This window comes from Centrocercus urophasianus, unplaced genomic scaffold (assembly GCF_019232065.1).
Source record: "Centrocercus urophasianus isolate 14NV4802_14NV808 unplaced genomic scaffold, USGS_Curo_1.0 seq_25, whole genome shotgun sequence".
Taxonomy (NCBI): domain Eukaryota; kingdom Metazoa; phylum Chordata; class Aves; order Galliformes; family Phasianidae; genus Centrocercus; species Centrocercus urophasianus.
Genome location: NW_024884811.1, coordinates 6548954 through 6575462, shown reverse-complemented (window position 1 = coordinate 6575462; position 26509 = coordinate 6548954). Strand labels below are relative to the sequence as shown.

The window sequence follows — 26509 nt, the reverse complement described above, 5'->3', positions numbered from 1 at the left end:
CAAAACATTCTAAACCATGAAGATATTTTAACCATGTATTTTTTCCAGCTTCTACTGAAGATACCTACATAGCATGTTTGCTTTCAATTTCATGTTTACAGCGCAGTTTTCTTTATTATGTCTGCATCAGATAAAATCTAATTAATATGATTTGTTTTTTCAGGGCAGCATTTGACAAGTCACATAAGCTAGACTAAAAGGTGAAAGCCTGAAAGAGCTGAGATTTCAAAATTTCAAAACACTTTCTTTATAAAAAGCCAAGAACTACTGACTGTAGCAAGCAAAGATGGTTAATAAAAAGCCTGAGATCAAAGGATACATACTACAGAAATACTGTTTTTCTTAAATCAAAGTCATAATATCACCAAATATTCTGAGTTGGGAAGGACACACAAGGATTATGGGAGTCCAACCCCTGGCTCCACAAAGGACCATCCAAAATTCAATCAGTAAGAGTGAGAGCATAGTTCCAACTTCATGAACTCTGGCAGCTCCATGCCATCACCGATGCCCCAAGGATTGTGTTCCAGAGCCTTACTACTCTCTGGCAAAGAACCTGTTCCTAACCCCAACCTCCCCTGGCACAGCTCCATGCTGCTCCCTCAGGCCCTGTCGCTACCACACAGAGCAGAGCTCAGCGCTGCCCTCCGCTCCTTGTGAGGAGCTGCATCCGCCATCAGGCCTCCCCTCAGCTTCTCTGCTCTGCACTGAAGAAATCCAGGGAACACTGCTGGTCCTCATATGTTTTGCCTTCTAGATCCTTCTCAAACTTAGCAGCCTTCTACAGACACTCTTTAGTAGCTTTATGTCCTCCTTATACAACTCCACCCAATGCTGGAAGTGAGGTCATTCAGCAGAGATCAGAGCAGAACACCCCTGGGTGCACACCAGGGTACAGCTGGCCCTTTGGGCTGCCTGGGCACACTGCTGGCTCACATTCAACCTATCATCAACCAGAACACCAGACCACTCTTTGCAGGACTGTTCTCCAGCATCTCATCCCTATGTCTGTACAGATATATTCAGGGTTGGCCCGTAACTAGTGCAGAATCCAGCACTTGCTCTCGATGAACTTCATGCCATTACTGATGGCCCAGCCCTTTGGTTTGTCAAGATCTCTCTGCAAAGCCTCTTCTTTCTCAAAGGAGCTTCTCACAAGTTAGTGTCAAATACAAACTTAGAATAAATTCAGATCCTACATCCAGGTCATTCATTGAAGTATCTGACACACCAGTCAGCTGTTCCCTCATCACACTGTTTTTGTCTAGCTGTAGATTTTTGTTTAGAGGAATACTGTGAGAAAAAGTATTCAAAGCTTTACCAAAATCCAGAAAGATGATGTCAACTGGCTTCCCTTAGACAACTAGGTAACATTGTCATAAAAATTGATTATGTTTGTTAAACATGAACCCACTGGTTGTAATAAACCCATGCTGGCTGCAAAGACTGCACCATCTTTTAGGTGCTTTTCACTAAATCCCAGAATAATCTCCCTAATTTCTCCAGGCATTAAAATGAGACTGACAGATCTGGAGCAAACAATGTCTTCTTTCTTGCCCTGCTCAAAAATTGCAATGTTTGTCAGCTTCCAGTCCACTCTCCAGATTGCAAAGGCTGCTGAAAAATAATTGAGAGAAGGAGATTTCAAGACTCACAAGGACATCTGACAGCTCTTGGAGTAACATAGGATGAATCCCATTGAGCACCATAGACGTACGCTCTTCCAGCTGCAGCAGCGAATCTCTCACAAGTTCCAAGTTGGCTGAGCACTTAATATTTCCACAGCCCATAGTTTGAAGTGATTCACCAAGTAATAGACTAGTGTCATCTCTTGTCCTCTTTTGATTCTTAAAATACTTAAGTGTCCCTTTTGGTGACCTCAAGCTTCAACTTTAGTTGAGTTTTGGACACACAGTTTTTCTCTGTACAATGGCAAACAGTATCACTTTAGTCCTCCTGCATCATTTGACCTTACTTCCAGAGTCTGCACACTTTCCTTTTCTGTCTAGGCTCTGCTCAGCCAAGCCTTCTTTCTGCTCACTTGACTTGCCTGACTTGTACTCTTAAAAGATGGCTCTTTAAAAAGTGACCAGCATTGATGGACCCCAGTGTGTTCATCACAAATACAATAAATAAAAAACTTCCCTCTGGAATAAAATCTATTTGCTGACTTTTTTTTAAAGTCAAAAAGAAAGACAGTCACTCCACTGTCCATTTTAAACCAGACCAAAATAAAAACAACAGATCGTCTTAAGCATGTTAACAACAAATTTGAATATTGCAGAAGTAATAAATTCTTACAAAGGTAAGCTTAAAAAAATGTGAAGAGGGAAAAAATTCACAAGAATAACATAACAGAAACCCTATCCAATTTGGAGATGTAATCTCTCTAAGGATCTTATTGTGTTAATACAAAAAAACGCATAATTTGTTAGTTTTTTCCTTTTTTTGTGTGCTGATAAATGGAACACAAGCATCTCAGAGTGACCTCCGTAGTACATCTGAGGTCTGTCTACACCAAAAAGCGAAATCACTCTTCCAACACAAAATGTGGGTGTAAATGTTTCATCTTCTTAATAAGCAGAACACAGCCAGAAATAAGAAGCATTTCATCTGTTTGAGACAAGAAAACGTCTGTAGGTCTAACTTTGGTTTTAAAATCTTTTTAATCATAAGCTGCAAACATTATGGAAAAATAAAAAGCCTAACTAAAATAAAAAGAGTAACCAACTTTACGACAGTAGTTCTTCACAAAGAGTATTATTCATATGATATGTGAACCAGGATTGTAAGCAGTGTCTATTGGAACAGTCTACAGTTACATAATTTCCCACACCTTAAAAATTTAAAAGTGCAGCAGATGCAACTTTTTTCATTACTTTTGCCAATACAGAATCCCAAGACCCCTGAACTAGCTGGTAAAGAAAATTGGCTGCAGCAAGAGAGTTGTGTCTTGAAAACAGATACAACTGCCAGATTCCTTTCTCTCTAAGTGACTTTCAGTAACAAGTTCTGCCAGCTCTTGTGCCTAGGAAGGAATTATTCAAGGACCAATAACTGGCTTTCCTACTTGAATTGTAATAGGATCACAGAATTACAGAACTGGAGGAGTTGGAAGGGACTCTGAACATCATCTAGTCCAATACTCCCGCTAAAGCAAGTTCCCTAGAGAGAGTTGCACAGGAAAGCATTCAGGTAGGTCTTGAATATATCCAAAGAAGGAGATTCTGTAACCTCTCTGGACATCTTCTTTCAGTACTCTTGTCACCCTCAAAGAAAAGTTCTTTGTCACATTCTAGTGTTCAGTTTGTGTTTGTTGCCCCTTGTCCTGTCACTGGGCCCACTGAAAAGAACCTGGGCTCATCCACCTGACATCCGCCCTTTTGTTATTTATAAGCATCGAGGAGATCCCCACTCAGCCTTCTCTAGGCTGAAGAGTCCCAAGTCCTCCACGATTCTAAACATCCTGGACTCTCTCCAGTAGTTCCCTGTCTGTCTTAAATTGGAAAGCACTACTCCAGATGTGGCATCACTATATCAGAGGAGAGGGGAGGATCACTTCCCTCAACCTGCTGGCCATGCTTTTTTGAATGCACCCCAGGATACCACTGGCCTTTGCCACAAAAGCACACTGCTGGCTTGTGGCCAACCTGCTGTCCACAAAGACACCCAGGTCCTTCTCTGCAGAGCTCCTCTCCAGCAGGTCAGCCCCTTACTTGTACTGATGCACGCAATTATTCCTTCCCAGAGGTAGGATTCTACACATGCCCCTGTTCAACTTCATAAGGTTCTCTCTGCTCAACTCTCCATCCTACCTCGATCTCTCTGAATGGCCTACACCAGAAGGCTGAATGGCATTACTTACGTAAACTCTTAACAGCAACACAATTGCCCTAATGTTTTAGAAAGGGTAAAATTCTGTAACTGACAACTGGATTGTCAAGTTTATGGGCTGGTTCTGCCCAGTCCCATGACTAACTAGGGAGGAGAGACCCAATGACCTATGCCCCAGGAGAAGGGGAAGGATAAAAAAACTGGGGAAAAAGGTAGGGAGATGGGGCTAGAAACAAAGGACCAGCAACGAGCTGAGAGAGAAAACTAATTTACTAAATATAATATCACAACGCCATGTTCTACCAGCAGTGTGCGCTTGCAGCCTGGAAGGCCAGTTATACCCTGCATTAAAAAAGGGGTGGTCAGCAGACAGAGGGAGGTGATTGTCCCCTTCTACTCAGCTCTTGTGAGCCCCATCTGCAGTACTGCATCCAGGACTGGGGCCCCCAGTGCAGGAAGGATGTAGAACTCTTGGAACAGATCCAGAGGAGGGCCACTAAGATGAACAGAGAGCTGGAGCACATCTACTATGAAGAAAGGCTGAAGGAACTGGGCTTGTTTAGCTTGGAAAAGAGAAGGCTCTAAGAGAGACCTAATTGCGGCCTTCCAGTATTTGAAGGCAGCGTAAAAACAGGAGGGGGAATGATTGTTTATGGGTGTGATTGTTTGTGGGTGGATAGTGACAGGACAAGGGGGAGTGGTTTTAAACTAAGACAGAAGAGATTTAGGTTAGATATTTGGAGGAAGTTTTTCACTCAGAGGGTGGTGACACACTGGAACAGGTTGACCAAGGAGGCTGTGGATGCCCCATCCCTGGAGGCATTCAAGGCCAGGCTGGATGTGGCTCTGGGCAGCCTGGTATGGTGGTTGGTGACCCTGCACGTAGCAGGGAGATGAAACCAGGTGGTCATTGTAGTCCTTTTCAACCCAGGCAAATCTACGATGAATGCAAGACAACACAATATAATAGAATATAATCAGAATTGAAGCTAATAAATCAAATAAATGAGAGACAGAGTGTGTCCAGAACCAAAAGCCTTACTTTAATGCCGAAGGTGAAATGGCTCGGGAGCACAAACCACACGAGACATGTGGTAAAAAAAGAGGCAGTCTCACATCTCATGAGCAATTTTATCTTTCCCTCCAAATAGAGAATGGAAACAGAACAGTGAATGTCTTCTGGGATATGTAGTTCTTCTTCTCTTCTCAGAACCAGAAATACTGACAATCCATGGAACTGAAGCATTAAGTCTTTAGCTCCCAGTACACTACATAATGTTATTATATGGAATACCAATAACAAAAGTCATAAACTCATGACATGGACATAATTACTTCTGATCTTCAGATAATGTATTTAACTTTGCCCATCACTTAGCTATTGACATTACATATCTGGTGAATCACTTTGATAACCTCTGTGAAGGTACTGCATGAAATTTTATGCCAGCAGCCTTCAAAGTCTTCTAGTCCAAGATAAAAGTAGTGTTGTCTTCTCTCCAGTGATAGTTTGAAGCAAGGGTTGGTTCATTTCTTTCTGCCTTAAACAAAAGCATCTACAACAACCTCAAGCTAGATTCTTGCCAGGTCACATAAGGTAGAGGTACTGTTAACTCTGCCATTGGCATCAGATGTAATATCGGCATAATGTGAATACAGGATGTGGTAACACCAGCTCTTTCAACCTAGTACATTATCCACTTAGCTGTGCTGCCAAGCCCTACAGTACCCTCCCTAGCGTTCATTCACTTCGTCCATCAGTTCATCTGTGTGAGGCTTCAGGAGAGATCAGTTCCTCCCCATTGGGTCAGCAGAAAAGACTGACAAAACTTGACACTCTCCATTGTTTTGTTGCTTTTTACTTTTGGAAGTCTCTAAGTCCATTTTTTTGCTAAAACATCCTGTCCTTTAACGCATTCTCTTCCAGTTTAGTTTAGTTTGAGATATGTTTGTCTACACAAATGATAACTGCACAGCTAAATATGTGAAAGTATTCCATTGTATTTCTTTAACTACAAATTGAAGTCGTAATTCTGTAAAATACTTTTCAAAGTTAATCATCTTTGATGTATGAAAATATATTCCTCTTCAGCATTTTCATGAAGTCCATTTTTTTTTATTAAGCATTTACCCACAAGTGCCAATTGAAAGTCATTGAAATATCTGTCACAAAATAATAGAAATTGTATTTTAACACAACTCTTCAGAGTACTTATTGACTAGTAAAATGTATACCCTAATTGGAAGCTTCATTATAGCTAAAGTTATCAAAGCCAGAATATTTTATCAATTTATTTCAAAGCAAAATAAAATGTCTCCCTCTTCCGTTCCACTCTGCTGAAACATTCCTCCATCTTACAAACATGAAACATTTTGAACCCTATATGCTAGTTAGTTGATTGCTAAGATCTTAAAGCTCCTGACATTGCAATATAAACACAACTGCATAAAACAATATGAGATCCAAGATATTCAAACCGATAGAAGAACTATAAAAGAGGCAATTATCCCAGTTAACAATTGGGCAATTAACATAGGTACAGCCTCACAGAATCACAGAACTGCAGGTGTGGGAAGGAACCTCTAGATATCTAGAGCAAAGCAAGCCCCTACAGCAGGCTGCACAGGTAAGCATCCAGGCTGGTCCTGAATGTCTCCAGAGAAGGAGACTCCACAATCTTCCTGGGCAGCCTGTTCCAGAGCTCTGTCACCCTCACTGTGAAGAAGTTCCCATGAATATTGGTGCAGAACCTCCTACGCTCTAGTTTATGGACGTTTCCCCTTGTCCTGTCCCCACAGACTACTGAAAAGAGATTGGCCATGTCCCTTTGACTCCCACTTAAGATATTTATAAATGTTAATAAGATCACCTCTGAGTCTTCTTTTCTCAAGGCTGAACAGACCCAAGTCGCTCAGCCTTTCCTCATGGGGAGATGTTCCAGGCCCTTTAACATCTTCATGGCCGTCTGCTGGACTCTTTCCAGGAGATCTGTCTTTTTTGTACTGGCAAGCCCACAACTGAATACAGTAATCCAGGTGAGGCCTGACCAGGGCAGAGTAGAGGGGGAGGATCACCTCCTCTGACCTACTTTTAATGCAGCCCAGGATTCCATTGGCCTTTTTGGCCACCAAGGCACACTGCTGGCTCATGGCCAACCTGTCGTCCACCAGGACCCCCAGGTTTTTCTCTGCACAGCTCCTCTCCAGCAGCTCATGTCCCAGGCCGTATTCAATTCATACTGAATGTTGTGTGTGCTTCTGAGCTCCATAATATAAAAAGGATGCTAAGGTCCTTGAAAGCCTTCAGAGGAAGACAATGAAGCAGAGAACAGTGTCGGAGCTTAAAATTATCATAGACACCATCATACACAATGGGGCTCAGAGGGTCCCATGGCATATCACTGGTGTTGAAGACAGGGCTGAAAAAGGAATCACACCTTTCTGCTTTGTCTGAAACCCTATCTGAGAAGTGATCAACCTAACCAAGTAATGGACCAATGCTATCTCTGGTCCTCCATTTGCTGTTAAAACGCTCTATTTTGGTGTCCTCCACAGTACTGGCTGGTTAAACTCTGAGCTTTGACCACACAAATTTTCTCCCTACAGCAGCAGACAGAATCTCTGTATTCCTCCCATTTCACTGAGTCTTATTTCCAGTGGCCATACACTTTCTTTTCTTAGCCAAGCATTATTCTGCCTTTCCTGCATGATGTCCAGCATTTTGGAATAGCCTGTTCCTGTGCTTCTCACAAGTAATACTTAAAAAGTGATAAGCATTGATGGATTCCAATGCTTTCAAAAACAGCTTCCCCTGGGACCATTTAAACTAGTTCCCTGAGTCTGCTCTCCTCATATCCAGAGCTGAAATTTTTATGGCAGTTTTCCATCTATCACCAAAGATTTTAAAGTTAACTACTTAAATTAAAATCTATCTTCTATAAATCAAACATTGTAATCCTGATAGTTTTGAATGATAACAGAGCTGCATATATATATTTTTCTCATGTATAACTGAAATAACCTTCATAAAGTGCATAGTTACATGACACATAGATTAGAACAAAGATGTGGATATCTTTTTCTTCTTGAACACATGACTTAAATTCCCAGCAACACTGCATATCACTATTAACAAGAACTTCAGTTTCTTAATGTTAGAAATATATTGTCCTCTATCTTTTTCAACTCACACAAATAAAGAAAAGGAAGAAAATGAAGATGACAAGAATTACAAGTGTGTTACACTATTTTTTGTTATACTATTTTTGCTAGGATTTTATACAATTGCTTTTGATTTTAGAATTCATCCACTTCAGTGTAACTGCAGTATTACATTACTGCATAATGTAAATGAGATCATACTTGCCAAGTGATTATCCTGCATGATAGGTGTTAAAAGTAAGTGTTTAATTCCAATCCTACTCTTTATCAGCAGATTGATCGCTTCCATTTCAATATGCATTTAAACTTGCAGCAGTTGTATCAAGTAATGACCAGAAAAACATGGGACCTATAAACTCAGCATTAGTCAACCCATGTAAAGAAAAAGGAAACCTCTTTATAAAAGAAAGTGCCTGGTCTTTTTGGAGTCATCACAATGTACTAGAAATGCTTGCTTTTGAAGGAAGACCTGAAGTACTTCACAACCAATTACATAATTTAAAATTCATATACTTAATCATTCTCATAACATCATGCTCTTCGAAGTGATACACTAGCACTTAAAATTCACAAGTGATGCTATGGCTTTTTTATATATCTCATGCTTGAATGAAAGAAAACTAACAGTGTATGAATACTGACAAGAGAAGCAATGTTTTATTCAAAACAGTTTGAATTGTATTTAAGACAAAATAATGAAAAGCAAAAAAGAACCTTACAACCACTTTTGTTTCATAAAGAAATGTAGACAAGTAAGAGATGGGGCAAAGAAATCTTTTTCAAAACTTAATATTAAAAATATGAAACAGTAGGAGGGTTGTGAGCCAAATCTCAAAAGCACAGATTAAACTGGAATCTGAAATCAAAGGGTAAACATTAAGTTTTCAGTTCTAAAGTTAAAGCTCTTGATAAAATGTAATTAATAAAAGGTAGAGCTACTTATGAATACTTTATACAGAAACATGGAGCACCAGAATAGGGATGGTACAGCCATGCAGAAAAAATGATATCTACGATTAAACTAGTAGTAAAAATGTGATACATTAAAACATATTCTTTTTGTAAACTCACTCACTTGTGACCAATCTCATGTGCAATGGTAAAAGCTGAACCTAGGCCAATGTCTTCATTAATGCTGCAGCTCCTTTCAGGCTCACACATTCCAGCCACAGAGGCCAAGCCTGAATAAACAGAAGGAGACACAAAGGGTCATGCCAAGGTGTTTCAGTCTTAAAAGCCCTAGTTATAAATGCCTGGATTCTTTTTAATAATCTCTATGCACAGAAGGAGCAGTTGGCAAAAGGTTAACTTTCTAGTCATTTGCAAAATCACTGGGGGGAATTTCACTTTGCCGGCTAGACATTAATATTTTTTGAACTGCAGTCAGTGCTGGAAAATGTCTAGACTAGGGGTTAGATTTATAAATTTTACTTCTGGTAACTTGGGACCACCTAGTAACTTGAGCCAGAAAAGGGAATTCAAAAAACCATTTCTATTTTAACATTCTTGAGGCTGAAGAAAGCAAAATGTATCCACATTATTTTTCTAAAGAAATCTGTTTAAGTTTAGTGGGTTCATAAAAACATACAAGCAACTTTTTTAGCTACAAGAAGCACCATATGGTACTTAAAAAAATTATAAAAACAAAACTGCATGCATCAATGAAGAGAAGGGGGAGACATGTTAATAAGTTCATTTAAACAAGGAAGTCTTTTCCATTTATCTTCTGTTATCTTCTGGAACTAAAACCTTTCTATATGACAAGTGCTTCTGAAAACTTTCTTTAAAGAAAGCAAGGCACAGGCATTTTCAGAATATTGTTCTTCATTATTTTTTACATTCTTCAGAAATAGAGTATCACACAACATTTTGCAGACAAAATATGCTACCCACTAGAGAAATCTCTAAGCATCATATTATTTGATGTATCCCTTTCTAAGGTTATCTGAAAAAAAAGCAGTAATCCCTTCTTTTGATGAAATTACCTGCAAAATTAACTACACTGTAACAGAATATTAACTGGGAACAGTGTGACTTTGCTATGCAAAAAGAAAAATAACATACTCTTTAGGAACAAGTATGCACTTCAAATTATTCTGTTTGGACTACCAGCAAGCTAGCAATAAGACCACAAATGCTTCCTAGCTGAGTCCACGTGAGCAAGTAACCGGGAGCTACAGGAGCTGGTCGGTACAATACAGCACTGACATTCAGTGCTATTCCTCTATGCATCTCTATGCATGTGCGTTGGTCATTCTATTTTGGACTAGTTTTACCTCCGTAAGTCAAACATAAACATTACACGTGGTTCAAAACTTCCAAAAGGAAAAAATGTAAGAGGCTATCATTAGGATTTAGACCCTAGTGTCTCCCTTAGGTGTACATAGGAGTATCTGGGAAGTACATGTTCTGACTTGCTTTTCTCTGCAATAAATCAAGTCAGCACACAACAGAACTACTCTGATAACCAAACTAACATGGGCAAAACGCAATAATATCAGCTTGTTGAACTTCAATCAAAACAGAAGACTACTCTAAATCAAATCACTGAAGGAGACATTATCACTGAGACCAGGATGAAGAAACAGAAGACAAAACTCTGGCCACTGACAGGCGTGTACACTGCTTGCTTTTTGCAACCTGTAGAAAATAGAGTAATTACAGTTCACATGCCTTACTTATGCTATTCTAACTGCGCAGCAAATTCTGAATATAACATTGTAATACTTTTGTAACAACAACCATGTTCTGCTGCAAAGTGCACCATATTGGGGTGGTGAAGTCATCTCTATGTTCAGATTTTTTCACTGAACGCTTGCTTAGTGACTTATAGGACCATACTAATAACATACAATTATGTACTGTGCCTGCAGAAAGTAAGAGATCAACTAAAGAACACACAGTCTATAGCTCAGATCAAAGGAGAAGAGGCCTTCTCTGCTGAAATATAGCTGCTGCAGAAAAATCTGAGGCCTATCTCAGTGCAGCTCTATGTAAGATTCCTTGTTCTAGGAAACTACAACAGAAAAGAGGTGTCTTTTCTCCTGTAAAGCCTTCACTTCTGTTTCTTCCTGGAACACCAGTGATCCACATTTGTTCTGACCTTTTGTGACCTGAGACTTTTGTTCACAGACAGCTTAAATTTATGCTTTAGTTACCGGAGGTCAGTGGGACTTACGCACATCAAATGCCTTGCAAAAGAGGGCCATGGAGGTTTATTTCTTCTCCAGTACAGTGCTTACAATGGAAGTACACCATCACAGTTTTAGAGCCAAGGGTCTCGTAACAGTACTTTGATACCATACATGATTTGATTTTTGGAGCAGAATTTGCTTTTGCATCTGATAAAGAGACGACTAGTACACTAAAGGCCTTTATTAAAAATATCATATATAAATATCAAGCAGTTTGTGAGTGAATGTTCTCCCTTTCAAATTGCTAAGACAACTTCGCAACATCAGTGTAGGCAGTCTCTTCAGTTTTGTCTCTTCCACGAAGGTATCAAAGGAAACCAATTACACTTAGAAATTAATAATTACATTTTGCCTTTTACTCAAACATGCTGTTAAGATACTCTGTATTTCCAATTGGCGAAAAAATTCTGATACATTTCTCCTCACGTAAACTAATTTCCTTTGCCACAAGTGTATTACAGGGAAAGACAAAGCAAATACAGTTATGAGCTCACATTATTAATAATTTGAACCAGTAAAATTAGAATTGTATCTTGAATTACTTCTGAGTAAATTTGAAAAATGCATAAACATTACAATAGTCTTTGAATAACGTATCTTTAATTCCTTAAAGCACTACTACAGGTAATAACTACATTACAGTAAACAACTTCTGGTGACAAATTTAGGAAAGAAGAGAACAACCCTGCTGAACAAACCTAGGATTGCTATATGTGTTTCTCCATTGTCAAAGCACTGTTTTAAGGAGTGTCGCTATTACTGTAATTTATATTTCACTGTTATTTTTTCCAAGTTCATGGAAGGAAAAGTCTGAAGCTATACTCTTCAAGAATAAGCAGAACAATAGTGTAACTCTTAAACCTCTTTTCTTTCCTAGCTTGTTTTTTTAAATGTTCTTGAGGTCTTCTACTTGTATTTTGTACTACCTCACAGAGAGAGATTAAATAAAAATAAACGACAAGTCCTCTTCTCTAATTATTGCTTGATAAATTTGAGTAATCATCTAGGTTTTAGCAGCATTAAGGCTGCCAGAGATGAGACATCCACCAGCAGCTCATTTAACATAAACTTCCAGTGATCTATCAAAGCATATACCCATCTAGGTTACCTCCTATTATTCACATTTATAAAACCATAAAACGGTATTTTGAAAACATAAACTTTAAAAACCCAAGCAGTCAATAAATCAACATTTGAGTATAAAGCAAAGAAACAAATTCAAATACAAACTGAAATTTCTATTTATGATCTTACCCAGAGTTCCACATGGTTTGTTCTTATAAGTGCAGATATCATATCTGTTAAAGAGAAAAAAGTAGATAAAATACGTCAGAGAATTAGATTTGTAAGTTATTTTGTATATTTATCACATATCTGTATCATAGATCAAGTTGTCAGAAAGCAATCAGCTTAATTATGTGCAGCCAGCTGGTGTCGGCATTTTCTACACTCTGGTGTAAACCACAAGCTGCAGTACACTCGCAGCCGCTGGCTACAAGCCAGTGGGACACCTGCCAGCAAGAAAAAATGGTTAAAGTGAATCTCCGTAATCACCAGCTCCATAAAGCAGTCTACCACAGCGCTATGAAGTTACAGAAGCATGTCTCTGGACTGCTACTGCTCCAAAACACTTGACTTCTACTTTTTGAACATACTGGAATTCCCTACAGTCTTGCACTTCAAAACAAGTAGTATTAATTGCAAGTTCTAGTATTTAGACTTTGATTCTAACTGAAGACAGTAACTTTCGATTGTAACACCAAACATTAGAAGAAATCTTAAGAACTGGCACTGTGATTCTCATCTCTTTTTTTACAGTGATTACATGTGTCCTAAGAGCATGCTACAGTGAACTAAAATGAAAAACACACTTCTGCCAAAAACTAAATAATATATTTCAAAGAAAATTTCCTTTATTTTAATTATGATCTGTCAAATACAGAAACTAAAGCTTTTGTGCAGTTAACATGCAAATACCTCCAGTGACTTAGCTAATCATAATAAATGTGTCCTGCAACAGTCATAAGTCATGAATGATAACTTCATATTTTGAGTACGCAAATCCATGATATGACTAGTGATGTGAAAACACTCTTATTATGTCTTTGAATTTCTAGGATTTATTCTCATTTCCTTGCAATGTGTTCCAGAAAAACTCCCATTATTTTGGATGGCAAGAGAAAACAAAGACAATAACACCTTTGTGCTTTAATTTTTAACCTAAATATATACTACTTCCAGACCACCAGGTCATTTCTGTTAAAAGTAACGTAAGTGCTGTTTTCAAAAAGTTTATAACATAGAAGCCAGATCATGAGATAAATACCTTTCAGAGTTAACAGAGTTAATGTCTGTCTGTAAGCCAAATCCATGGACAAAATAACAAAGCTTAAAATTTGGAACAAATCCAGTAAATTCTCTGTGCATGTAGACTGCTGTGACCATATGGAGTCCCTGGGATTTTTAAAGGTACTAAACATGGATCAGTTTGCTAGATGAAGCCTTAATTTTGAACACAGATTTCCATATGCACTGATCTCACCAAAGTGCCTCAAACTGTCATCTTAAATGCAACATAAGGCCCTCACTGATGTTCTATTTGCTGTTTCTGGAAAGGGCTATACTCAAATCAGCGTTGTTATACAAAATGTGTCAGAATATAATTAGGTTTTGTATGTTACAAAGCTGAAGCATGACGAAGAAAGACTTTATTGAACATTTTCTGCCTTCAATATCTATACAGAAACAAACTTAGAACTAAATCATTTAGGATAGAGTCTGAACCTAGTGCTTTTGAAGTTCAAAGCAAACAAGGATCAGAATTCTTTAATGAGAAAATCCAAATTTGCCTGAATTCTCTTAAAAGGGAGCTTAGAATATTCAACACCAGAAAGTCTATGCAATTCACAGCAATTACTGTTCTTCTCATGTTTTTTAATAGTGAATAATAATAGGAAAAAAAAATAATTAATGCCATACATCCTTCGATAAAACGAATATTTAAGAAGATGGCCAGTTCCACTACTCAAATAAAAAGCTGTTACTGACTTTAATGGAGCTGAAAATTTACCCTTATGGTCTCCATCTGCTCACTCTCACATGGGTATAAAGAAGAAGGTATTTGCTCACATTCAATTACATTTCAAAATATATTGCTGATAGGAGAATAAGACATGAATTGAATCCTTTGTTTCTCTTACACTTTTGAAAAACAAAGACCAAATCCTTCTGATTGATTGTGGCGGCTAGTGAATGTTCTGCTTCATTTTTTTTTATAAGAAAGCTTGATGTTAATGAAACTTAGATTAGGATAATTAAATAAAATTAACAAAGATATTTTATTTTCCAGTCAATTAGATATTTTTGCAAGATCAATCCCAGAGCATAACAGTATTCTAATGGTTTGAATAGATATTCAAATAACCAATTAATCAAAATTAATACACAATAATAATTTAGGCTTCTTCTAAGCAGCACTCATACATTCTCTTCTTTATTCTCAAAAGAAGAAAAAATCTAAGTTTTCAGAGTCCACCTGCACCATTCCCTTCAAGTTCTATGGTTGTTCTTTTTTCTTTTTTCCCTTTCATTAGCTTCTGCTTGCAATTTTTCCTAAAGCTGACATCATTTTCATGTACTGAAATGTTCAATTCCACCATCTGCTAATCTACATGATTCAATAAAATCATGCTAATTTGCCTTTCTGGGTTTTGACACCACTTCCACCACTTTAATTTGAATTATCAAGGAATCCATTTAACAATGAAGATCAAACAGATACATATATTTTTTATTTTCACAGAATTTGAAGGCAAAAGAACCATCAACTTAGCTGCCTCTTGTCCATACTGCTTGTTTTCAAATCTTAAATGAAGAAAACAGTACAAAGAGAGGGGCTTTTTTCCACCAGTAGCTCTTGATCAGTAAGATGCACAGTCATTACATACACTGTGGGAGTTGTACCACTCATCACATGGCTCTAGAAAGCTTCCCTCTAGAAGAAAAACTCTTGCTCCTTCTTTGTTTCCATGCAAGATGTGGGGAGAGAGCAAGTCTACAAATACCTAAAACAATTTATCTCACTAAAGAATAGTACCTGAAAGAGAGTCAGGGTAAAACAAACATAAATGAGGACTATACAGATCAAAACCTAAATAGTATTATGATAAGCTTTCAATTTTGAAGAAAGATCACAGAATCACAGAATGGTTTGGTTTGGAAAAGATCTTAAAGGTCATCTAGTTCCAGACCTCTGCTGGAAGGAGCACCTTCAAAGAATCAAAGAAATCAAAGAATCAAAGAATTGTAGAATGGCCTGGGTTGAAAAGGACCACAATGATCATCTAGTTTCAACCGCCCTGCTACGTGCACGGTGAACAACCAGCAGACCAGGCTGCCCAGAGCCACATCCAGCCTGGCCTTGAATGCCTCCAGGGATGGGGCATCCACAACCTTCTTGGGCAACCTGTTCCAGCGTGTCACCCTCTGGGTGAAAAACTTCCTCCAAATATCTAACCTAAACCTCCCCTGTCTTAGTTCAAAACTATTCTCCCTTGTCCTGTCAGTATCCACCCTCATAAACAGTCATGCCCTCTTCCTTCCAATACATGAAGTTATTTGAAACCCCATTCAACCTGATCTTGAAGATTTCCAATAATGGAGCACCCACAGCTTCCCTGGACAACCCATTTCAGTGTCTCATCACACCCTCAAAATGAAGAATTTATTCCTATGTCTAATCTAAATCCACCCTCTTTCAGTGTAAAACCGTTGCACCTTCTCCCGTCAATATACATCCTTGCAAAAAGTCTTCATCTTCAGGTCCCCTGCATGAAATAAAAGGCTATTAAAAACAGTGTCTACTCAGAGCCTCCTCTTCCTCAGGCTGACCAACTCCAACTCCCCTTGCCTGCCTTCACAGTAATGGTGAAGCTCTAACACCACGAACATCCTCTGGACCTTCTCAAACAGCTCCACCTTCTTCTTGAGCTGGGGGCCCCAGAAATGAACACAATACTGCAGATTCAACCCATGGCAACTAAACTCAGGAATTTCCAGGTAAAATTCAGAAGGTGACCACACAATTATTAACATGCAAAATGCATCTACTCCATTCTGGATAAGAAAGCTTATTAGGTGCCAGCAGTTCTAAGCCCAACTGTCAGTGACATCTAATTTTCATTTATGAGTACAGAATAAACTCTTAAGAAGCCTCAGTTATCTACAAGCTCACCTGCAGAAAAAACCTCTCTTCTGCATATCTTATGAGTATTACAATCCTGACTGCTTGAGCAGGTCAGTTAAATCAAACATGTAAGAAGGATGGGCTCTTTGTAAACATAAGTACTGCTCCATCTTCTCAGATAAATCATGTACAGCTACTGTCAATCCAAGATGTGCTAGGTAACAAAGAATAGAACGACAAATTGCTGTGGAAAAAAAACTACTATGACAGATGAAATATAAATGAAAAAAAGGATGCAGAAATTCAGGCGGGATTAAACAAACTGGACATAAGACTCTCTTTCAAGGCAGTTGGACATGTACTATATATATGCAGTACTACAAGATCTGCCAATTAAGAAGCTTGAAAATAAAAGACTAGCAGAAAACAAAATAAAGCCTAAGAACTGGTAGGAGGAGAGGGGGAGTTGCCCTCTATGTTAAGTGGATAGATTGCGAAGAGCTGTTTCTGAGTAACAGCCGTGACCAAGTTGAGAGCTTTTGGATTAAAATCAAGGATCGGTCCAGCAAAGGACATCTAGTGGTTGGGGCCTGCTACAGGCCACCTGATCAGGGGAGCCTGTTGCCAAGGCCCTCTTGCTTCAACTGCAGGAAGTCTCACACTCGCTGGCTCTTGTCCTGATAGGGATTTCAATCACCCAGATATCTGCTGGGACAGAGGCATGGTGGGTGGCAGACAATCCAGGAGATTCCTGGAATCTGTTGAGGATAACTTCCTGATTCAGGTATTTGACAGATTAAAGCTGGGTGAAGCCTTACTGGATCTGGTGCTCACCAAAGCACCAGGAAGGAAAGCTTTAGAAAGACTAAGACTGGAGGCAGCCTGGTTTGCAGTGATCATGTCCTGGTGGAGTTTGTAATCTTCAGGAATGCAGGACTGGCAAAAATCAGAGTCAGGACTTTGAACTTCAGGAGAGCAAACTTCAAGGAACTGCTAGGTCGCATCTTCTGGGAAACTGTCCTTAAGGGCATGGGTACATACCAGAGCTGGCAGCTCTTTAAGGACATCCTTCTGAGAGTGCAAGAGCATCAGAAGAAATTGAGCAAAGGAAGTGGGCAACCAGCATATCTGAACAAGGACCTGCAGCTTAAACTGAGGGAAAAGAGGGAAATGTACAGGAAATGGAAGTGTAGCCAGGGAAGAATATGGGAAATGTACAGGAAATGGAAGTGTAGCCAGGGAAGAATATGGGCACACTGTCTGCATGCGTAGAGGTAGAATCAGGAAAGCCAAGTTACAGACGAAGCTGAACTTGGCAAGGGATGTGAAAAATAACAAGAAGAGGTTCTTCAGGTACATAGGCAGGAGGAGACAGACCAAGGAGAGTGTGACCAAGGTGAGGATGAAGAACTCGCTTCCTCAGACATGGAAAAAACTGAGGTACTCAATGGGCACTTCACCTCAGTATGCAATGGTCACATTCCTCTCCATGTCTGCCAGGACAACGTACCTCTAGGTGAGGGTATGGGGAGCTGATTCCACCCCACTGTAACAGTGGACCAAGTCGAAGACCTCCTCACAAAACTGAATGTATATAAGTCCGTGAGGCCGGATAATATCTATCCTAGGGTTCTGAGTGAGGTAGCTGATGTGGTTGCCGAGCTTCTCTCTATCATATTTGAAAAATCATGGCTGGCAGGTGAAATCCCCAATGACTGGAAAAAGGGAAACTTTACTCCCACTTTTGAAGAAAGGGAGAAATGATAACCTGGGGAACTACAGACTGGTGAGCCTCACCTCTCTGCCTGGGAAGATCACAAAGCAGATCTACCTCGAAGCTATGTTAAGGCACACACAAGACAAAGAGGTGATCTGAGACAGCCAGCATGGCTTCACCAACGGCAGATTGTGCCTGACCAATCTGGTGGCCTTCTATGATGGAGAGTGATGACATAGGTGGACAGGGGAAGGGCAATGGATCCATCTACATGGACTTCTGCATAGCCTTTGACATGATCCCTCACCACATGTTCCTTTCTAAACTGGAGAAGTATAGATTTAAAAGATGGACTGTTTGGTGGATTAAGAAATGGTTGGTTGGTCACAGCCAAAGGGTTGTGATCAACCCTTTGTGTTCTATGTCTGGGTGGAGGTCGGTCACAAGAGCTGTCCTCCAAGGGTCAGTGTTGGGACCAGTGCTCTTAAACATTTTCATCAGTGACACAGACAATGGCATCGAGTGCACCCTCAGCAAGTTTGCAGACAATACCAAGCTGAGCAGTGCAGTCAATATACTGGAAGGAAGGGAAGCCATTCAGAGGGACCTGGACTGCCTGGAGAAGTGGGCCCATGAAAACCTAATGAGGTTCAACAAGGCCAAGTGCAAGGTGTTGCACTTCGGTCAGGGCAATCCTTGAAATCTCCTTGAGAGCAGCCCTGCACAGAAGGACTTGGGGGTCCTGCTGGACAAGAAGCTTGGCGGACTTGAGACAGCAGTGTGCTTGCAACCCGGAAAGCCAACTATGTTCTGGGTTGCATTAAAAAGGGGTGGTCAGCAGGGAGAGAGAGGTGATTGTCATCCTATACTCAGCTCCATTCAGGCCCCACTGCATCCAGTCCTGGGGCCCCCAGCATAGGAAGGATGTGGAGCTCTTGGAACAGGTCCAAGGGAGGGCCACTAAGATAAACAAAGGGCTGGAGCACCTCTACTATGAAGAAAGGTTGAGGGATCTGGGCTTGTTTAGCTTGGAAAAGAGAAGGTTAGTTGTGGCCTTCCAGTATTTGTAGGGAGCATAAAAACAGGAGGGAGAATGATTGTTTACATGGGTGAATAGCGATAGGACAAGGGGGAGTGGTTTTAAACTAAGACAGAAGGGGTTTAGGTTAAGTCTTAGGAGGAAGTTTTTCACTCAGAGGGTGGTGACGTACTTGAACAGGTTGCCCAAGGACGTCGTGGATGCCCCATCCCTGTGTTCAGTGCCGCATGCAGCCTGATCTAGTGGTTTTGTGACCCTGCCCGTGGCAGAGGAGTTGAAACTAGATGATCACTGTGGTCCTTTTCAACCCAGGCCATTCTATGATTACATGATTCTATGAACTAGTTCAATTCAGAGTTCAAACAGAACCACCTACTACAATTACCAGCTAACTTTTATGGAACATTTCCAAGTGTGTTATTCCAGAAAACAAAGTTTTATTTTTCATCTGTTTTAAACCAAATCCTAATGTTAACACTTTCTATGATAACAGATCTTTTTGTAATAAATTATTCAAGTTTTTAAGGGTCCTTATATGTCCTTGTTCAACGATAAACCTAACGAGTTCATCAGAATTTGATCTTCTTTACTTTTCACTTTTCATGCTGTGCAACTTATTCAAATACAGTCTGTCTGTGACTGGATGCATAAGTAAGTGCTAAAACAAGTTAAAAAAAAAAAAAAAAGTATTTTATGTAAGTTAATTTCAACACCCAGAGCTATAAACTGAACTGCTGCTGATCAAAATGAAATTTCAGACTTCCAATAAAGAAATGAACAATTTAACCTCCCATTTCTAAATTACAAAAAAATAGAAGATAAAAAATTCAAACAGTGAGTTGAGTGTCAACATACTCTTTTTCATAAATAGCTGTTTTTAAAAGTTATTTTTCAAGTACAATTTCACTAATGCTAGTGTGTGGAAGAACAGCTATAAAACCAGTACTGGCATCCGATCAATTTTTTTAATAAACTTTTCATTGTAGTTCCTCAATAGTTTACCACTTTTAAGATAATTTGGTCATTCACTAAACTTGAACAGTTTACAAACAGTAATACACATATATAACACAATACTTGCTGATCTCTTTCTAAAACTTTTACTGCAGTATATACTTAGACTTACAGAAAGTGGTACACCACAACAGGATTCTGCCTTAAAATAAAGTACAGATCTTATTTGGCTTCTTCCTCAAAAGCCTCAAACCAAAAAGAACTATTTAAACCAAGGAAGGGAAAGTGTAATATATATGTTACACATCACTCAACAGAAATATCTTTTTCTATTATTAGTTTTCCATGTGTTGAAAAATGCCACAGACAACAAAGTCTGGCTCTGTTGGATTTTTTACTGATATTAAGTTTGGTGGAAAAATGACATCCTGAGTTACAGAATTTCTGAGCTAGAAAAATCATTATCACTTTAATTTCTAATTTTCTGATTTACAGGAAGAGAAATATGTAAAACAAAAGATAGTCAAAGACATATCAACAGAGAGCTATTTATCTTCAGTAATATCTTATTGCATCAGTACTGTATCAGTAGTTTCAGCCTAGCTTAGCAACCTAAAGATCCATCTCACTTCCTTACGTCTTTATACCCTGTTCCAACTTTTGTGCTTATGCATTCAGTATCAGCACCCAAGATAAAGAACTTAAAATACGTCTTCAGTAAACTGAGATCAGCAGTTCAGATACACATAGGTCAATCATAATACAGAAAAATCCCCAGGGCCTTCTGGGAGGCTTAGCCCACCCTCTAATAAATCCATCCATCCTTTCCAGTGTATATAAACTCTATCCCACACCAGATTTTTGTTCTTTTCAACACCATGATTCCTCAGCCTTATCACGGAATAAACTCTATGTCAAAGTCAACATTGTTGAATTCTGAAAAGTAATTATGACAGTCAGGCACAAGACTTGCAAGCTAGACACCATGAATCAGAGAGTTATATTATATTGGGGGTCGGTCTCGATAGTCTCTAGAGGTCACTTCCAACCCCTACAATTCTGTGATTCTGTGATTCCATCACACATTTTATTTTCTTCTCCTGGAATAGTTCCTAGTCTATTTTATAATAGTGGATGAGAATAATTAGAGCTACCTACATGAGCGACAAAGATTCACAAATAACAGTCATAATCTTATAAGTATTCAGAGATTATTGAAAGACTCAGGATTCGCCCCATCACAAGACTATAGAGAATATTTAACCTACTGTACTCTGTTCCTCAAAACTGAATTCCACAGCTTTAAAACATTCTCGGTACCTTTCCAAAGTTTACATGCGATTACCTAAGACTAGTTTAGAGAACAGAAGTTTCTTGCTATTTAATCCAAGAACACTGTTAACAATATTTGTATCAGTGCATTCAGGAAAAATCTGGTGACAGATGGACAAAAGCTCTGTTCAAAGGACATTTATTAAGAACATCACAAGCAGCTTGTAAGGCAATGTTTCTCAGAGTGTTCTAATACAAAAAAGTCTGGGAAAGATAAGCAAAATTAATTGCATGGGCATGGTTAGTTGCATCCTGCAACACAGCAAAAAATATGCTAAACTGTGTATAGGAAAACAGTAGTCCAGACCTCAGGCAGGAGGGAAACAACAGCTACGCCTACCAGCCACGATTTAGTTTTGTTGTACAGATATAAATAAGATAGTGTAAAAATGTAAAGCCTAGAATTTAGAAATATTACATTTTTCATTTTTTGTTTGTACCATATGAACATTTCAAAGAACAGATTATTTTCTAGTCAAAATTTCATCATGTTAAGAAACATATACGGCATGGGCAGAAGGCAAATAATCAAGAAGAACTAGGGCAATGACAGAGTTAACTTTTCCATAGAGAGAAATACGAGTATCTTAAAATCACAGAATAGAATCAGAATATTTCAAGTTGAAAAGGACACACAAGGATTATGGGAGTCCAACCCCTGGCTCCACAAAGGACCATCCAAAATTCAATCAGTAAGAGTGAGAGCATAGTTCCAACTTCATGAACTCTGGCAGCTCCATGCCATCACCAATGCCCCAAGGATTGTGTTCCAGAGCCTTACTACTCTCTGGCAAAGAACCTGTCCCTAACCCCAACCTCCCCTGGCACAGCTCCATGCTGCTCCCTCAGGCCCTGTCGCTACCACACAGAGCAGAGCTCAGCGCTGCCCTCCGCTCCTTGTGAGGAGCTGCATCCGCCATCAGGCCTCCCCTCAGCTTCTCTGCTCTGCACTGAAGAAATCCAGGGAACACTGCTGGTCCTCATATGTTTTGCCTTCTAGATCCTTCTCAAACTTAGCAGCCTTCTCACTCTCTTAGTACCTTTACAGCCTCCTTGTATTGTGGTGCTCAAACCACACCCAGTGGCTGCACAGCACAGAGCAGAGGCGAAAACCCCTCCCTCACCCCTGGCAGTGCTGGGCCTGGTGCCATCAGGGTACAGCTGGCCCTTTGGGCTGCCTAGGCACACTGCTGGCTCATGTTCAACTTACCATCAACCAGAGCCCCAGATCCCTCTTTGCAGGGCTGCTTTCTAGACTCTCATCCCTCTGTCTGTACATAACCAGGACTGCCCCAGATATATTCAGGATTGCCCCATTCCCAAAGCAGAGTCCACCACTTGCTCCTGCTAAACTTTATGCTGTTAGTGACTGCTTAGCCTTCCAGTCTGAGAGGATCTCTGCAAAGCTTCTCCACTCTGAGGGAGTCAATAGCAGTGAGAGACAGTATTGAAAGCCTGCCAAAATCCAGAAAGATAACATCAACTACCCTCAACTAGCCTCATTTGGTCAATGGTTTTCATAACATCAATTGTTAATAAATAAAAATAATTTACAACTGGTTGTAAATAATCATATTCCCATTTTTTCTCAGTGAAAGACTAAAACAAAATTTTAAATAAAAAAAATTTAATAAAAAAAAAAAAAAAAAAAAAAAAAAAAGGGTTGGATATAATTTCTTTCCAGCAATTCCAGAAGAGATCCCGCCTTCAGCAGTGCAGAGGCTACAAAGAATAGCCATACATTTAGTGAAGTCAGCACCACATTACTTAGAGTCTTCTTTTTTAAAGCGTTCAGGAACTGGGATGGCACATTTTTTGATTGCTAAACAATCCACTTAATTGACTCAAGACATAATCAAAAATAGAACTGCAACACATCACAGTCTTCCTTACCAATCACTAATCCTACTATTGCTTTTGTTTGCTGATCATTATTTAAACCACTGTGTAATTAACTTCTGTAGGCTAAATATGACCAAAGTGGAAGAGTCAAAAACAATCTTAGTCGAAGCCTTATAAGCACTTCACAGTTTATAAGATTGTATTTCACATGTCTGAAATTCATTCCCAGGTTTTGCTAACATTTGGAGAACACTTTCTTATCAGAAAGCAAAGCGGATCTGATTTTGACCCCAAAACAGCAATCAAATGAGTAATAACAGATGACAGCAGTGCCATACATGCCTTTAATTCCAGCTTTGTCAGCCCAGGCAAGTTTCCGTGTGCTGCTCCAAGCGCAGCCCACAGGAGGAGCGAGTGGTGATTTAGCAGTGGATTGTTAGAGTTAGGTTACTATGAGTATGTTGATGTTGGACTTGATGATCTTGAAGGTCTTTTCCAACCAGAGTAGTTCTATGATTCTATAATTTTTGTTCTTTAGCATTTCCAAATACATTGTTCAGAACTATGTAATACTTCTTACTCCACTTTGTCAGGTAGAGCTAAGTAGACATTTCTTCTGAAAGAATCTGACTAATAAATGTTTGGTCAGCATAACTTATGACCTTGCAATTTTTAAGCAGGACTAAATATCCTAAAATTAAAATATAAGCAAATATTTTCCATTACAGCTAAATGTGTAAGCTAATGAGCCACCTCTACTTTCTTTTTCCCTAAATCTCTATTCACTTACTCTTTTTTTTCAAGCTGCTAAAAGTAATAAATGAGCGATTTGCCATTGGTCTGGCTGAAGAAAATGTGAAAGTCATAGAAATGCAGCCTAGGTGCTATTCCAACAGATATCTTCCTAAGAGGTCAGAAGAATCATGATACTACTTGGAAGTTGTATGTGATCAGCTCTATAAAATATCAAGTTCCATAGCACAATAATACAAGTTTATACAACAAAGATCTAACTTCAACAGCATACTGGATGGTCATGAAGCATCATCCCTTCAGCAACTTATTACTCCACAACTCCTTCTAGTTCTGGCATTAAAGTGTCTTATAACAGCTACATCACCCTCAGCTCATGAAAAATGAAGGGTTATCTGAGTCAACTGAATTTGTAATAGATATGACTAAACTAACTTACATTACCTTCACATTACTTTGTATTAAGTTGCCCATGTGTCTAAACTATTAAACATTCCCTTAGATTTGCCTGGCACCACTATTACTTTATGTACATCACTAAGTATACCCCAAAAAATCATTAGGCCATCCAAAACAGATACTTGAAAGCCACCTGTGAACTACATCTCACTTTGTTAAGAACCTTAACAATAAATGTGGTTTGAATACTCTTCCTTTTCTGTGGACTAACACTACAGTTTGACACTCTATTTTGTCTAATGCTTAATCTAAAGCCACTACTAAAAGAACTCTTAAATTCCATCATTCTTGATTAAAACTAACTAGTTTACATGAGTTCTAGACAATCAAAACTACAAGAGTTTCTCCAGAAGTACTTTTACTATGTTGGCCCGTGACATCAGTGATAGGACTACAGGGAACAGCCTCAAGTTGCACCAAACTGAACCTCAAGGGGAGGTTCAGATTGAATATCAGGAAAAATTTCTTCTCCAAAAGACTAGTCAGGTGCTGGAATGGGATTCCAGGAAGGTGGTTGAGAGACTGATCCAGGAGGTGTTCAAAAATCATTTAGATGTACTAACAGACATGGTTTAGTGTCATGATATGTGGACAGTCGCACTGTACTGCACAGGATGATCTTGGAGGTCTTTCCCAACCTTGGTGATCCTTTGATTCTATTCTATGATCAGAACCAGATGTTAGTGGTATGGACACAGAGGCTGAACTCTCCCATCAATATTTCATCACATTTTGTAGCTATGTGACATAGGGCAGCAAAGGGGCAGTCTGACAAACTGGCAAAGTGTATGAAGCAAAGGTTTACCACTGAATTCCTCCATGCAGAAAAAATGGCACCCCAAATCTGTTGAACATTTATGGACATCAAGCAGTGTATGTGAGCACAGTGAGGTGGCGGGAGCTGTGTTTCAGCCACATTATGGAAGGCCATGCAGACTTTTACAAGCTGGCTCTTGTTCATCACTGGTGGAAATTTATTGCTACCGGTGACTATGCTAAAAACAAAAAAACAAAAAACAAAACAAAACAAAAAAAAACAAAAAACAAAAAAAAAAAAGTGTTTTGTAGCTGAGAACTTGCTCTATCATTGTTATTGTGCTCTTTGCACTTGCCATGGTAATAAATACAATGTATTACTTTTGGCACACTTTCAGGCTTTTAAGTTTATTCTGAAGTACTCTTAATTGAATCTGTTCAAAATGCTTTTGCACTTAAGCTGTGGGGCTACTTTTAGAATTGGACCAGTAAGGCTTGTACAAAACAGTAAGTAACTATTATTATTAAGTAACTATTACTAGAATAGCAGAACTGCTCAGATTGGAGAAGACCTTGAAGATCACCAAGGCCAACCGCAACCTGACCATTCCACCCTAACTCTAACAGCCCACTGTTAAATCATGTTCCTGAGCACCACATCCAAATGGTTTTTAAACACATTCAGAGATGGTGACTCAACCACCTCCCTGGGGAGCCTATTCCTGTGCTTAACAACCCTTTCTGTAAAGAACTTTTTCCTAATAACCAACCTAAATCTCCTCTGGTGCAACTTGAGGCCATTTCCCCTTCTCTTGTCACCTATCACCAGTGTGAAGGGACCAACACCACTCTCCCTGCAATCACCTTTCAGATACTGGAAGAGAGCAATTAGAAAGCAATATCATGAGCTGGCAGTCTAGTTCTGACCACACCACATGTAACAGGAAATAACTTGGTAACTATTTGGTAAAAATAGATAGATGCTAGGAGACTATCAAGAGAGCTATCATTTCCCCAGACTAAACAGCCCCAGTTCCTTCAGTTACTCCTCATAAGGCATATTCTCCAAGCCCTTCACAAGCCTTGTTACCCTTCTTTGAACATGCTCCAGCATCTCAATGTCCCTTCTGTACTGAAGTGCCCAAAACTGAACACAGTACTCAAGGTGAGGCCTCACCAGTACTGAGTACAGGGCAGGATCACTTCCCTAGTCCTGCTCACCACACCATTCCTGATACAAACCAGAATGCCATTGGCCTTCTTGGCCACATGAATACACTGCT

The 26509-nt window shown here is 39.3% G+C and overlaps 1 protein-coding gene across 3 annotated transcripts in view; it reads right to left on the bottom strand.

The window, feature by feature from the left end:
* ADAMTS6 (ADAM metallopeptidase with thrombospondin type 1 motif 6) overlaps positions 1 to 26509 on the bottom strand; it is a 152146-nt gene that overhangs the window by 86075 nt on the left and 39562 nt on the right. For all 3 annotated transcript variants that reach the window (XM_042825954.1, XM_042825952.1, XM_042825955.1), the window contains 2 exons: positions 12444 to 12487; positions 9071 to 9176 (listed from right to left, as the gene is read on the bottom strand). In XM_042825954.1, the coding sequence (XP_042681888.1) occupies positions 9071 to 9176; positions 12444 to 12487 (150 nt within the window). The remainder of the gene's footprint in view (positions 1 to 9070; positions 9177 to 12443; positions 12488 to 26509) is intronic.